The 15,637-nt window shown below is 42.8% G+C and overlaps 1 protein-coding gene across 1 annotated transcript in view; it reads left to right on the plus strand.

Annotated features, from left to right (window-relative positions):
- PATJ (PATJ crumbs cell polarity complex component) overlaps positions 1 to 15,637 on the plus strand; it is a 149,740-nt gene that overhangs the window by 124,717 nt on the left and 9,386 nt on the right. The window contains exons 34-40 of the mRNA XM_050900983.1: positions 4,993 to 5,076; positions 7,058 to 7,251; positions 9,082 to 9,229; positions 10,383 to 10,469; positions 13,330 to 13,447; positions 14,931 to 14,968; positions 15,257 to 15,379. Of these exons, the coding sequence (XP_050756940.1) occupies positions 4,993 to 5,076; positions 7,058 to 7,251; positions 9,082 to 9,229; positions 10,383 to 10,469; positions 13,330 to 13,447; positions 14,931 to 14,968; positions 15,257 to 15,379 (792 nt within the window). The remainder of the gene's footprint in view (positions 1 to 4,992; positions 5,077 to 7,057; positions 7,252 to 9,081; positions 9,230 to 10,382; positions 10,470 to 13,329; positions 13,448 to 14,930; positions 14,969 to 15,256; positions 15,380 to 15,637) is intronic.

The raw sequence follows: 15,637 nt of genomic DNA on the forward strand, positions 1-15,637 counted from the left end.
GATTTCTCTGTTCCAGTTCTTTTGAAATGTCCCCTCTTGCATACTGATCCACCTTTTATCACATGATAGAACTTCATCAAAATATCCATGGTACTTAATGTTTGAGCCTCCTTCATGTCTTGTGTCCTTTTACTCCCTCGCCCTCTACTCCCAGCTTTGCAAATAGCAGTCTGGGGGCTGATTTTCAGGGGCAGAGGGCACCCGTGTTGAAAGCTGCTGCTTGTTCTTCTGAAGAACAGCTGCACAGAAGAAAAGAAACACTGGAGAGACTGGCTCAGAAGCTATAAACTTGCAGAAAACGTGTGAGCAGTCCAAGCCTAAAGCCAGACAGCTTGTGAGACTTTCTCACCACTGTTTATGGTCCTGCAGGCTTTTAAGGTTCGCTTGGTCAGTGATTTTCCTGAATAGGAAGCTGACTTTACCACCTTTCTCCCAAAGGCTCAATCAAGACGGTGCTATGTGGTCATTGCCTGGGGTCTCTGCCATACCAATTCTTGACATTCAAGACACAAAAATTAAGCTGTCACTCTTACTGAATTTAATTCTTAACGTTAGCATTTCTATTTGTGCTCTTTGCTGATGGGTTAATGTGATATTCTTCCCCTACTGGGTCTCTGAAGTTGTTATAAGTCAAGCAGAAAAAATATCCACAGCCTGGGGGGAAGTTGAGATACGATTCCCAGAGAGTTCAGGGCTATTCCACTCCCTCAGATAGAAGGCAATGCAATGTAGATCACGCTGTGCACGTTTTACAGGTTGTATTTTCCGTAAGTGGATTCTCAGATTGGGTGCTAATTTCTGTAAGGTTGTCTTGCCCTCACTGTTCAGTAGTCATTTGCTCTGCACCAACATTGTTCTTCAAGGTGTCGACCTAGAGGCTCCATGAACTCTTCTACATTGCCTTTTCTTCCACAGCCAAAACCTCATTTTGTCAGAGTCAGTATGAGAGTTGTCACTCGTGTGCCTTCCCTTTGCTCAAGAAGAACGTGCGATCACAGTGGTATTCTGCTAGTAAAGCGAGAGTGAGGGGTCTAGCTGTCCCAGAGCTCAAATCTGAACCTTACAAAATACCTTCTAATATACTGCGTGGCAGGTTTGGTAAGCATTACTACTTGTTAACAGATTTGGTGCACATCGTATACGAACCAGGTATGCTCTTTCCATGTTTGGGATCTATTCTGGCTTGCAGGTGATTTTTTTTTTAGCCATGCAGTATAGATAGTATCAGTGCCTTCAGCTTCATTTCATTGAACTGCAGGCCCTTCAATAGCCTTCAATGTAAGCATTATTCAGCCCAGGATGGCAACCTCAGCAGTAGCAGACAAATTCCCTTCTACTTTGTCTTTCAGTGTTTTCACGGTCGGATAGTCTAAGTTTACACCTGCGAGTGTGGACTTCGTTTAGCATAGAAAAACGCTGTTTATATGCCCTGGCTTGTATTCTGCATGCTTCCATCCCATACAAAAAATGTTCAACTTTGCATTAATTCCTGATTTGTATAATGGCCCCAGACTATTCTTTGTCAAAATATACAAAGATTAAAGGTCCAGTTTGTTGAATGGATTTGTAAACCTTATGAAGTATGTGCTTTCAGTAGCTGGATATCTTTCTTTAAACAACCGTGTTCTTGATATGAGAGTGTTTTTATTTCCCCCTTCTGCACGAACAGTTTTTGCGACTCTGCCAAGCTATATCATGGAGTGCCATAATCTCTGTGAAACTGGTAGTGAAAGGAGATGGGGAGGGATGGGAGTGAAAATCTGTCCAGAGCCACCATGAATTCACAACATCTAGTTGAACATTGACGCCGCTTTCCCTTCCTCCCTCCTTCTCGATTGATTGATTGATTGATTTTGAACTATTTAGGCCTTGACTTCTAGAGATATCAAGCACGCAACTGAATTTGAAGCTCGTGAGCAGAAGCTGCAGACGCTCAGTAACCAAAACCCATCCTTTAAATAAATGCTTTGTATTGTTTTAGTCATGGTAGATCCCTTTTTTTTTCTGAGGCACTGAGAGGGATGTTACAGCTTAAATCCATAGCATGTCAATAGAGTCATTACAGATTAGGGCTTGCTTCGATGGTTGGAGTGTGACATTACATCTCATTACTGCGTAAACTTCTTTAAAATATTGATATAATTAAAAATGTTCAATAACATTAGTAGTTTGGTTTTAGTGATTTGGCAGGGATGATCAAAACTAAGAGTCTTATCCAGATCCCACTAGATCCAATGGAAAAAGATTACTTCTGGGTAAATTCTGGGTACTTTGAGCTGATCCCAGAAGTATCAGATGGAAGATGTCTGTTTATCATAGTTTACAAGCTAAGGAAGGTAAGACTCTCATATTTATGCTTGTGGACTATTTAAAAACCTTTACAGTACATCGTGGACATGTTGCTTCATTCTGGTTTTAATCGATTTGATAAGCCTGATTTAACTACACTAATTTGAAAAAAACTAGTTAAGAAAAACTGTGCTTTGGCAGGTCAGCGAGCTGTTTCCTTCTTCGGGGTAGGCACAGACCGAACAGGAATGTACCTTTTCGTGCCATATGTATTTTTAGTTCTAGGTCTGGCTTCTAACACATGCAGGAACCGCAGTGTAATACTGAATTGTTGCCTTTTTAAATAATGATGCAGATTATTCAAACTGATAACATTTGGTGGTTCCTGTTTCTGAGCTTTAGGTATGTGCAGTTTTACATTTAATAATGCAGTACTGGGAAAAGCTGGTAACTCCAGTTTGTTGACCATTTTTAGAGCAACTGCAGATGGAAAACAAACTTAAAGAAATGTGATTGAAAGCTCCTTGCTCAGAGGTTAGGAAATACCAGATCAAATACAGTCTGAAAGTGTTTGATTTGACCATCTTGTGTAGGTACTCAGTCTGCTGTTACATGGTCACATTGCCATTTTTCTACGGAACCTCATGTTCATCCACTGCCCTAGTGTGTCCTAGTTGAATGATGCTGTCTTAACAAGCTGGTCAATATTTTGTGTTACCTTGTTGGCCACTTCTAAATGCCTTCCTTTGTAAAGTGTTTAAAAAACTAAAAGTGAAGTGAGCTATGGAAGTTCTAAACCACAGACTCGGCTTTGTCTCAAAGTTACCTGTGATCAGCCTCAGGTGAAAAAATATACATCACTGTCACCCTCCTGGCTTTCACCCAGGCAAAAGTCTCTTGTGTTGACTTGGAGTTACATGATCATTTTTAAAACAAAGGTAACCCCCCCCAAAAAAAACCAAAACCAAACAAACAAAGACCCACAACAACCAAAACCCCACAACTGAGAGACGATCTAAGACACGTAGCAGAGGATTTCGGCAGCGCTGCTGAGATGGACGTGCACGTGTTACTCTGTTCCACTGGTAATAGCTGTTTCAGTTATTTCAAGAAAACCCTGCAGTTGCCAGTGGTATAGATATATAATTTTTTTTTTTAATCAAACCATTCTTTTGATTTTCCTAATTACCTCGATACACAGCTCATAGTATTTTGCCTTCATTTACGTAGATTGAGATCTTTTTTCCCCCATCTGGGACGCTTGTATCAGCTGTAATCCATTTGTGATTAAAATCCTTCAGGCTTTTTTCAGTGACTGGTGTATATGTATCAAAGAGGAAGCTTGTGACAGTGGTGCTGTGCTCCAGCAGCAGCGGAGCGGCTGTAGATACAAGTCCACATCATTAAATAAGGTGTAGTGGGAATGAAAGAGAATAATGCTCTCAATGTTGTCTTGATCAGAGCGCTAGCTTAAGGGCATTTGAGTTCTCTTTCTGTTCAACGTGCACCATGTGTGCTGGGAAAGGATCGCAGGGCAACACAGAGGGAGTTAACTTGGTGATGAGAGATGTAGTATCTAGCAGTGTTTTCAAAACACGAAGGTACTTTGTTCTACCCCAGCAGCTATTTCCTGCTCCTGCTCCAGGAAGGCAGTGCGCAGCGGGGCTCCCACGCTGCTAACCTCCCCGCCTTTTGTTGCAAACGCTGCGGAAAGTCTCCTCTTTGACTCGTACATCAAACTGGTGAAGGAACTTCACAACCGGAGCGTTTTTGGAGGGTATATTTGTCTGAGAAAGGGTTATCTGATACCTGCGTATCTAATTGAAAATCGCCACGTTTTTATCCAGAGCCATTTTAGAGCTCATAGTGAAGCCGGTTCTGCTCCAAGGCTGGGTGTTTGCTGGTGACGTTGGAGAGAGGAGCACCTTTTGCACAGTGAAGCGTCCCGTCCTGCTAGCTGTCAGGACCGCAGCTGAAGCGCTGTAGCAGGATGTTCACCTATTTGTTTCAGGAAAAAAAAAAAGAAACAAACCAGAACAATGCAAAGGGAAAGCACCAGCAAGAGAACAGTATGTTCTTTGTAATGCTTTTTCTTTGGGGACATCTATTGCTGGCAATAAGATTAAATCACTGAAACCTTCCCTGAAGCTACATCTGCCACTGCCTACATTTTCCAACCTCAGTAATAAACTAACATTTGCCATTGTTCGTTTCTTCTGGATTTCATTTCTTACAGATTTAACCAGCGCTATTTACCACAAGGCATTCAGTTCTTGCTTAAAGCTGAGATCTATGCCAAGTCCCTAAAAATATTCATAGCTCCAAAGAATCTGGTTTTAAATAATATCATAAAAAGTAGACGATATTAATACAATGGTTCACACTGAGTTCACATACTGCTGATGCCAATGTATAAAAGTGATGGAAGCCTAAGAAGCTCTAGACAAGACTACCCTAAAGTGGTGAACAAAATCCTTTTTACCTTTTTACTAGCTATCTGTATTTTGACTATGGCAGTAATTTTCTTATCCCAAAACATTAAAAAAAAAAAAATCTATATATCTGTGTTACAGTCTTGCTTATCCTGACATGGAGTGCTGTACCTTTTTACTGCGGAGCGGTGGGCTGTGTGGGGTGGGTCGTGGCTGCCAGTTTGCGGGGTGTTCGGGAGGGAGGATTCACGCCACCCCCTTGTTCCCGCAGGATGCCATAGTGATCCATGAAGTTTATGAAGAAGGGGCAGCAGCCCGAGATGGCAGGCTTTGGGCTGGCGATCAAATTCTGGAGGTAAATGAGTCTCTCCATGTATGTACTTGCTTGTATCTCTGTCATGTACACTTGTATTCAATGCAGCGTAGGTTTCTCATAGGGGAAAGAGACATCATTGAGTAGGATCTGTACTTGAAGCTTCTTTTCTGTCACTAAGAACGTCCTGACAAATTCATATTTCCTTATATATTCCTATAAACTGAAGGTACAAATTGAGAATATATTAAATTTAATCGAGCAAGGCAGTTCTCGAATTACATAGTTCAGCTGTCATGTCCAATAGCTCAGTATTATTCATCTGTTTAATCTTTCATTCGGAGGCCTGCGTTACCGCCGCGGCTCCGGTATCTCTGTGCTGCCTGCAAACAAAGTGCTGAGCTGGGCGAACGCGGGGCGAGAAGGCGAGGGCGGCTGCAGCATCGCTGCGAGCATCCCTGCTGAAAAACTCGCCGTGCCCATGTGCGGCGTTGCTGGGGGAGCTACCGGCTGCTTCAGGCCACGGTTCATAAAACCGGTGAACACACAGAATTATTTCTGTGAATAAATGTAGTGTTTTTCCCGCGGGCAAGCTTGGGAAATCGAGGAGGGAAAGGGTTAAGAAAGAAGTGTTGGTCTGCAAATGAAACTTGCGTCAGGCAGGGGTTCAGCGCAGCTGCTTGCAGCGTCTCGCTGTCAGATCAGGACAAATTCCCAGCATGGCCATTAAGGCTTTGGTGTGTAGGGTTAGAAAAATAGCGAGGGGTACTTGGGGAGTTGTCTTTACAGCTCTTGCATTGAAAATATTTTTTTTAGCGTTAAGGCTGAATGTTGTTTTCGTTTTATAAATAACTGTGTATTAACAGAGCACAATAATTAGGGGGTAAAAATGGGGAAGGTTAATTAATTCTTCTCTGGCCAAACAGGAAAGTGCTAATGTTTGTGTGCCATAATTATTATTTCAGCTTTTAAAAGCTGTACTAATGAATCAAAAAGATGACTCTGAATTCGTTTCAGATTAGTATGATAAAGCACACGTAGATGCCTGTGTCGAGAAAAGAATATTGATGCAGTATATAAATAAATGTGTGCAGAATTAGTATAAAAGAATATAATTACTATAGATTAGGCTTAATTATCTTAATGTAAAATTAAGTATGATTATAACTTTGCATATCTAGAAATACTGAGAAATATTTTCATTGCCCTAAAACTTATTATGTAATGTAAGTGAATTAACATTGTATTGTTATTCAGTTACAGTTCATGCGACTTCCTAAAGAGACTTCAAAAATATTTAAGCATTGATATTTTTTGGTATTAAGAAATAAAAGATGATTTTGTCAACAGAATATTGGCAAACACCTTAAAAGGGTATCTGTGGATCAGGCTTGGCAAAATTAGGAGATTAAGTTTCAAGTTGCAATAGGTTTTTTTTTTTTTAATACTTGAGCATTCAATCAGAACTTCTTGTTCTATCTGATATTACTAAAATGCTAAAACATTTTCAGGTTATCGTGAGAGAAGTGTAATTGAGTGCTCCAGGAGCGGTCTTGTGTGCCATCTATTGGAACAAAGCAAAATAACCATTTAATATGTCCTGCCTGGGCTTCGCCATTGCCATTTGCTAATGTTTCTGATTCCTTCTGTCTTTGGCTTGGCGGTGTTGCGAAGCCGGGGGAGAAGGCATCTGGGCAGTAAGAGATATAGGAAGCTCAAAGGAGCACGTCCCACTTTGTCTAGTCATAAGAAAGAAGCATTGTTTGAGGCTCCAGCATTTAAAAAGCAGGGAAGAACACCCACAAAATGTTTTGATTATTGTGATTTACTCCAGGCTGTGGCACAAAGCACCGAACTCGCACTCAGTAGGAGATCCAGGAGCTCGGCCCTCTGGAAATGGGAGCACTAAATTAGAGTGCCAAGGGGTGTCAATTTGACAAATTTGTCCTGTCACACAAGGGTAGGGTGTGATGAAAAGATCATTTATACATGTCATTTGGAAAGAAAACACTGATTATTTCAGGTGAACGGGATCGATCTGCGGAATGCCAGCCATGAAGAAGCTATCACTGCCCTGAGACAGACGCCCCAGAAGGTGCAGTTGGTGGTTTATAGAGATGAAGCGCATTACAAAGATGAAGAAAACCTGGAGATTTTCTATGTAGATATACAAAAGAAAACAGGCCGAGGACTAGGGCTCAGCATAGCTGGAAAACGGTAAGACCATGTCTCTGATCGGACTGCGCTTCAAATGAGAAATATTTTGCTTTTTGCCGTATGAACAGCTGTAGCCATTAAACGGAATATGAAATAAAGGAAAAACTCTGTGAGGAGCGGAATTTTGTATCTAAAGATCTTCAAGGATGCCATGGGGCTGCGGTCCTGGCTCCTCTATCAGAACAACGACATACCCGTGTGGTGAAGGCTGCTGCTGCCCAGGAGAGCTCCTGGCGTGCGGCACGGAGCGGGTGTCCCGCTCCGAGTGAGTGTGGCCAAGTGGGCACGTACAGAACTGGGAGCTCACTGTTCTGGTGGCTTCAGCGTAGCTGTGTCTCAGGGCTTGGAGTCCCTAACCATGGCTTTTCTGATTTCAAAATGGGGGGAGAAACCTTCCTATTTCCAAATACCAGGATATGCCTTTGAAAATGGATTTCTGAGTTAGATCTAGCTCCTACTCGGGTTCAAAGGGGCCAATGTCAGTGGAAGATAAGAGGCTGAGTTAGACCCAAATCCTGAACAGTATCAAAGTGACTGTACAACACTGTAGACAGCAGTTCTGTGAGTACAGAGCAGAATCTGAGATACGGTGGTCGGTAACAGCTGCTTAATAAAATGTGACTTTTTACTGATATATTTCTAAGCCATTGCTATTAGATCATTCGAACCAGAGCACTGATAGATTTAATCTTTCATTGCTAGAAGAGATTTACAGCATGACACTGGCGAGCACTCGTTCAGTGTTGGTGCGTAAGAGTCATATGGTTGCTCTTCTGTATTGCCAGCAAAAATTTATTTTCTCAATTACAAATCATCGTGTCATTATCCTGACTGCGTATGGTCAGTAAAGTTTCCGCAGCAGTTTTTTACAAGAGTGGCGATGTTTAACCCAGGTGTTGTGAGCAGATTGTGGGCTGGGTAATTAATTTAGCTTATGTAAATTACCCTACAGATGGTAATCGCAGTCTCCGGCCCTCCCGCATTTGCTTCTGTGCAAAACTTTCTGTACTATTGCTGAGTGCTTCGCTTGTGGGGTTTTCCACCTTAGAGGTAGCCCAATTTCTGAAGTCGATTAAATGATACCCAGGTATAATTCAGGTTGTGAAGTGTTGTGTCCTTCAGGGTGAAGGACTCCAAATGCCAAATCCTGGCATTGCAGCTGGCACCAGCTCGCACCACAGCGAACCTCGGGAGCTGGGGCCAGCACAGAGGGGTCCTGCGGCCTCTGGGAGGGGACTCCCCTGCGAGGAGGCTGAAGCTGATAAATAAATACATGCCCCTCATCTGCATGGCCTGCTGCTCTCACAAGGCTCGCTGCCCGCTGCAGGCGGGCAGCCACAAAGCTGGATTTTCTGCTGCATAACTCATGTGCAAACTATAAAAGTCTTTTCTGCAGACTTCTCCCTGTTCTTCTGTTGGGGGCCTCCAGGCTTCTAGAAACGAAACTGAGCTGAACCTTTAGGGGGAATACAGAAAAAAAAAAATCTGAGGCTGCATAATTCATATCAGGCACATCAGGAGGTAGTTTAACTCCATGTTAGACCGATCCTTGGCTTTTTATTCATACAAGTGGTATTTTTCATGAATTTTATGGATCATACCGTCAGAACTAACGGTTCAAGGGGAAAGACAGCATTAAATATAGCAAAACATGCCTTGGTTTTAAAACTCATAGATTTTTTTTACGCTCAAACGGTTGAATGGGGCGTAAAACTAGTTCTTCCTCTGCTCACAGGTTTCTTTTAATGTCTCTTAAATGCAAGTAATCTAAATTGGTCTCCCAAAGAATATTGGATTGTGTAATTAGCCATATGCTTCTTGCATTGTTAGAAATGGAAGTGGAGTGTTTATCTCTGACATTGTTAAAGGAGGAGCTGCAGACCTAGATGGAAGATTAATTCAAGGAGATCAGATTTTGTCTGTAAATGGGGAGGATATGAGAAATGCCTCACAAGAGACTGTTGCCACTATACTTAAGGTGAGTACACAATACATTTTAAGATATTGAATTGCAGTTACTGACACTATGCAAGGTAATTATCCTGAAGTGCTATTTACACATATGCAGGACAGCTCAAACTGATTACCGAGACAGGAATTTCATCTGAAATAACTTTGGGAGACTCATTTAAAATCAATTCTCCATGTATTTCTACAAGTCGGATGATATGAAGTGGGAAAACAAAGACACATGTAGTATTTAGGCATTTATTTGAAAATGCAACTATTTCATACGTTAGAAAAATATTTGGAAACCTGAGAGGCATACAAATCAGAACTGAAATAAAATGCCTTTGGCTTTGCTGTACTAACCTGCAGGTATAAAATGGAAGCTTAAATCTGTTTCTGCACAGCTTTCCGTCTTACAGGAGTGATTTTATACTCTGAAGTTGTACAGTTTGGGAGAATTTGCTTTTTTCCATTATAAAAAGCATGTGGCTGCTTGAGTCGGAGAAGAGGGCAGGGGATGGCCTGGCTGCGAGTGCCTGATGTTAGCTCCTCCGTTCAGCTTCTGGGCCCGACAGCCTGTCCCGAGGATGAAAGGACGGGTGGGAGCAATGCTGCAGACCCATTTCTATTCAAAACTGCGTCTAGAGACAAGGGCTTTTTCCCTGCCATCACCTCTAGCATTTCTGCATATGATTTCTTTCATTCTTGAAGGGAAAGGCTAATTATTTCCTTGCTTTTTCCATTTGGGGTTGATACTTAGCCAAAAGTTTACCTATTTAAGAATTGGAAATCAGTGATATGAGGGTATATTATTAAGTTGAATCCAGATGTGTTAAATTCAGCCTTTTCTGCAGCATTTTTCCTCTGAAGTGTTTTTCATGAGTATTGTTTGTGGCAAACGTCTGTTAAAGAGTTGGGAGCTTTTTGTTTATTTTTACTGAGTAATTGGCCATCTACCGTTTGCCAGTAGGAAGATGCATACTGACTTCAGCAACCAGGATAAACCTAAATCCAGGGACGGGCGCTTTTTGTATTGCCTAAATACAAATGCTAATGTTTTGAGCATTCCTTGTGGTTTTCTTCGCGGAGTTGTGGTGCTGAATATAAACGTAATTCTCTCCAGGACAGCGTGAAATAGTATATGTCTACTTAAATGCTGTACATTGTGGTTTTTTTCCAAGTGTGCCCAAGGCCTAGTGCATCTTGAGCTTGGGAGATTGCGAGCTGGATCATGGCTATCGTCACGGAAAACATCCCAAAACAGTCAGGTTAGTGACAAATTCATATGTATAAAATGGGGCTGCGAAGGGCAAGGCACGGGGACAGTGCACAGGCGTGCACGTGAGGCTCAGTCCTTCCATAGACGCTTACTGCTGAGGATATGGAACAAAATATTTTATCGCAATAATTTTCTGTACTGAACTGCAAAGTAAGTGTCATGCTGAAATGCTGATTAAGTAGAAGAGCTAGTTAATGTATTTTTTTGTTTAAGGAGTGTCTTCCTGAGATACACCAAAAATATGTAGTATCTTTCTCAGATGATGATGCCCAGAAATTTTTTTAGACCTGCAAAAAATGCTGAATGTATTTTCTGCAGCTGTTTTGTCAGTCAAAATGAGTTAATGAAACTGAACTGTATCTTTGCCTATCTTATGGCAGAACCACATGAGAGCTGCTTTGCTCTCAAAGAAAACACAGAGCAATTTCCTGCTTCACTTGCTTTTTACCTGAAGCGAGGACAACATTTTTCAATCAGTGCAGGGCTTTTCCCCTCTCCCCGTGCCCCCCAATCAGCTCAGACACTGATACCATTAGTATTAAAGTCCGAGTACTGCAAGGGACGAAAACAAGGCAAGATGACTTAGAAAACTTTTTTAAATGGATTTTCCTTCCAAAAAGTGACTGCTTTGCTGTTATATTTAAGTTGCCAATGTCCCCGAGAGAGACAAGCTGTGGTTCACAGCACTGCTATTGCTACGGAGTATTTTGCCCCCTCTCTGCCCAGGGGCAGCGGTCAGGGACCCGGGGGACATTGCCCGCACACCTCCCTCTCACACTCATGTGCGAGCGGGCAGGAGAGGCTGCACACCGGGGGGATCCAGCCCAGCCGCCACAAATGCTAAAAGAAGGGCTTGGTTTTGGAAACGGAGAGGAGGAGCCGTAGGAGGCTTAGGGGGGATGTAAGTTAAAGCAGGAATGCTTTTAAGGAGGTCAATAAGAGGGGATGCTTGTCCTTGTTGTTGTGCGTGAAAAAGCCAAAAAAGGTGCCAAAATCATAGTCGTGTGGCTTGATTTCTTAACTTTCCAAAGGCCAGCAGTGATCCAGCCTGCTGTCCGGGTGGGTGAGGTGTGAGGAAGGGCTAAAGAGCCCGTAGCTGTGTGGGAACAGCTGGGCTAAGCCCAGCTTTAAAAATAATGACTAAATATCATTGGAGAAACATCTGCACTGCATGCAGCAGGCAAGGAGAAATGAAATAACAGAGGGGAACGATACTGATTGCATTAAGTAAAGACAGCAGTCTTGATTATTACTTTTTTTTCGTCATTGTATCAACAGCTAGCCTAAGCAAGAGTAATGTAATCAAAAAGTGACGGTTAAAAACTATCCACCCGGTTTTACTGTGTAAAACTTGTGGCTGAAAGGGAAGCAAAATGCCATAGTATCTAACACGATTCTAGGTAGAAAATCAGATCAAACAGTGTCATCCCCCTTTCTTCATAGCATAAGAGGCTTTTGCAGGAACCTAGTAATTTCTGTGTTTGTTTTAATACAAGAAATCTTAATTGTTGTTCTTAATGCAGAGTCATTTGAGAGCCTTCCTCTCACTGCTCCTAAGTGACCTGGTGATTTTGAAAACTGAATAAATGTTTCTCAGCAAAACCATTCCAAGAGTTATAAAAATATTGGCAGACAATACAGCAAATCAGCTTGAATGATTTGCACAACTGCGAGCGATGTTTTAGAAGCTGCTGGCCAAGAGCATCCAGAACTTTTGTCCTCACTTGGCTTTTTTCTTGGTCCGTTGCATACCTTTAACAGTAGAAATACAAGCCTTGTGGTGCAGGACAGTGATTTCTTTCACGCTCATTGCAAATTATGTTAACTGACCCATGAATTGGCAACTAGAGGTGGAAATTGTGCTCTGCCTGTTGTTCGTCACTGACAGCTGCACGCTGGTCAGTTAGGATAAATGCTGCCAGAGCTTTTGATTCACCGCCTAATGCATTTAGAGGGAGAAAGCTCTGCGGCGGATGGAGAAGTATAGACCAGATCTTTGTTTTGTATAAGGCAGCTTAGTTGAAAAGGTCTGGCCCTCGGTGAAACCTGTTGTTCAGACACACTCCCTAAATTGATAATGATGTTTCCTCGAGGGGCAGAGTCTGAAGATAAAGCCAGATATGGAGATAGGGAAAAGGAGGGCTGGAAATGGACGGCCAAGAATTGGTGACGTGCACGAGCAGCTTATCTTCGGAGGCTCTCCCTTTTGTCACCTGGCATGTTAGTCTGGAAATAAGGGTAGGTTCTTGGTCAAATGAAAGGAGCAGGGTCAATTACAGGACCTTGTAATCAGACGGTATATTCAGCTAAAATAACAAAGCCCGTAGATTACTGCCATGTAACAAGATGGGTGTAAGTGTTATCCCCACCTTGTGGGAGAGGAGCTGTTACGTGTCCTGCTGGGTGCCTCATGCACGCTCATCATAGGGTGAGGCGCCTGTGGGGTGCATCGTGGGCAAGATGCCCACAAGCTTTAGCAGCAACCATCATCTCCCCTTCTCTTCAGGTTCGGAGACACACTGGGAATAAGCAGAGGAGGGGATTAATCCTGCTTCCTTATGCCCTCTAGAGCAGACCTGAACAACGTACACATTAGGTGTGCACATAAGGGAGTGAAGTACAGTTGCGTAGTACTGCAAGCAGCGCTATGGCTGTGCCTACAACTCGGGGACAGATTTTGGTAGGTTCCCCCTTTGGAAATGAAGTTGGAGGGGTTTGCACTTGAGTGGCCGATGTGGTATTTCCAGTCTGGTTGGCACAGAGCACAGCTGCGCCTGTATGTTGCAGGAACTGATTTAAAGTTAATGTTTGGGTTTGACTCACAGGTTTTGATTTGTTTTGAACTTCAGGCAAGCCAACAGAGTGTCCATAGCCACTTCCACCCCGCGCTTGCTCCGGTCCTCTCTACCTTACAGAATTTTGTCAGCACAAAAAGATCTTCAGCAGATGTGTCTCGGAGAAACTCAGGTATAATCTAGGCGGCTGTCAGAATAGCTGTGTGTTATTTGCTTTATATTTGTGCTGGTTTAAAAGCAAAAATGAGTACTTGAATCTGGTTTTCCTACTCAGCCTCCCAGAAGACGTACCACTGATGTTTTAAGACCCAAACACTTTCCAGCAGATGACATTATTTTTAAGTCTGCTAGTAGAGTAATGGCTCCTCTATTTTAAGTGCAGAATTCCTGCGCCCTGCTATTCCCCAATGCCCTTGTCAGAGGCTTAGCACAGGCAAGGTTCTCGCATTAGAAACAGTTTTCCCAGGGAATAAAGCTGCCACCACTTCATTTATATCTTTGTTGCTCTTGAGCGTATAAAGGGGTGTTTTGTAATGAGAAAGTCACAATGCCCAGTTTGCAGTTTGCAGATTTTGCAAGCGCTAAATCTACAACCTGCAGTAGCCTGTGGAGAGCCTGCGCATTTGTGTGCTCTGACCTGCGTCAGAAGTTGGTAACCTTTGCTCGCGTCTGACCGTGGGCAGAAGTACAAGACGTTTCTTCTGCCGGTTTGCGTGCGCTGGAGGAGGTGTGTGGCTTTTTGGGCAGCCTTCCTTGTGCCATTTTGAAGGGCCCTGCAGCACTGAGAGTGCATGTCTGCACACCCTGATTCGGCGTCCCTAGGGCTGGCCTTCCCGCTGCCGCAGACCTTGCGGCACCTCGGCAATCCTGCCTTGGGTACCCAGAGCAGATATCTGCGCAAGCACACGTGCGTGGCAGTGAGAAATACTGATATGTGTTATGAAGAATCATTAACTTCTGAAAGAGACTAATTCTGCCTGCCTTCTAAAAGGTTCTTAAAATAGTTTAATTAAAGCTGATAGAATTAGGGATTGGTACAGCAGAGCCCCGTACCTGACTATACCATCAGCTTGTTAGGCTGTTTAGTCCCAGTTTGAATGATTCCTTTGAAGTGTCCCTTTTTTTTTTTTTTTTTTAATATTTTGAGTACTTTTTAATGTCCTATGGCTAGATATATGCCAGCCAGACTTCCTGGCTGTCTATTTTTTGCTAATACAGCACAAATTAGAAGTCGTCGTCAATGGAACCTCAACAATCTCAGACCAGCCGTGTGCCCTACCCTTTGTGATAGGGACACTGTGATTTATGAATAATAAGCCAATCTTTAATTGAGTGAAATGCACAGTATGGCTTTTCTTCAGGCTGGCAGAGTGCTGCTATTCAATAGATTGTGGTGAGCAGCGGCTGCGCTACAATGGGCGTCACGGTGGCATCCGTCAGCCGGAGTGATTACATCCGTATTCATCTCTGGGTGAAACAGAAATCCCATCCTCCTCACGTGAGCAGTACTGCCTGGTTTGGCACAGGAAGGCTCCGCTTCTGCTTGGTGATAACTCTGACTAGGCAGCAAGGGACCATTGTCACCTGACAGTGTTATCTCTTAATTATATTATCTCTTAATTACAGAAGCTAATTGTTTGTTTCTTTATTAGTAGGAGCAGATATGGGCCCAAGGACTGTGGAGATAACAAGGGTCAGTGAGTTATTTTCTATCAATTCAAAAAGCTGACACCTTTAACTGAAGTTGTTAATTTTTGTAGCATTTCTGAGAAGTAAAATTGCATTATTTATGTTTGCAATAGGTTGTTGGATGTATGCCTGTGTAATGGGACCTGCATGCGTGAGGATGCGTTTGTCTGTCAAACCTATCTATTTTCTCCCTGCTCCATAAATCAGATGAGTCAGTTATTGCTATAGCCTGAACATTGACCTCTACAAGTTGCTCCAATTGCAAATGTTGTTTTGTTTTGCTTTGTTTTAGGGACCAAATGATGCACTTGGTATCAGTATAGCAGGAGGGAAGGGAAGTCCATTAGGAGATATTCCCATCTTCATTGCTATGATTCAAGCCAGTGGTGTGGCTGCACGTACCCAAAGACTCAGAGTGAGTAGAGGAGTCCTCTCAATATTTCCTGTTTCGTCTGCCGTGTGTCCCACAGAGAAGAAGCCTCAAGCACTTCTGTATATGCCGTCACTTTGATAATATCTCATAGACTACTCTGCCTCTTTTTATATAAAAACAAAACAAAACAAAAAAAACCCCAGAAAACCAAACCTGCCCTTCTCTTCCCTTTTTTTAATTATATTGCATCTTGGGATAATGGCAATTGTTGCCATTAATAATGGCATTGTTCCTATGCTG

This window comes from Gymnogyps californianus, chromosome 8 (genome assembly GCF_018139145.2).
Source record: "Gymnogyps californianus isolate 813 chromosome 8, ASM1813914v2, whole genome shotgun sequence".
Taxonomy (NCBI): Eukaryota; Metazoa; Chordata; class Aves; order Accipitriformes; family Cathartidae; genus Gymnogyps; species Gymnogyps californianus.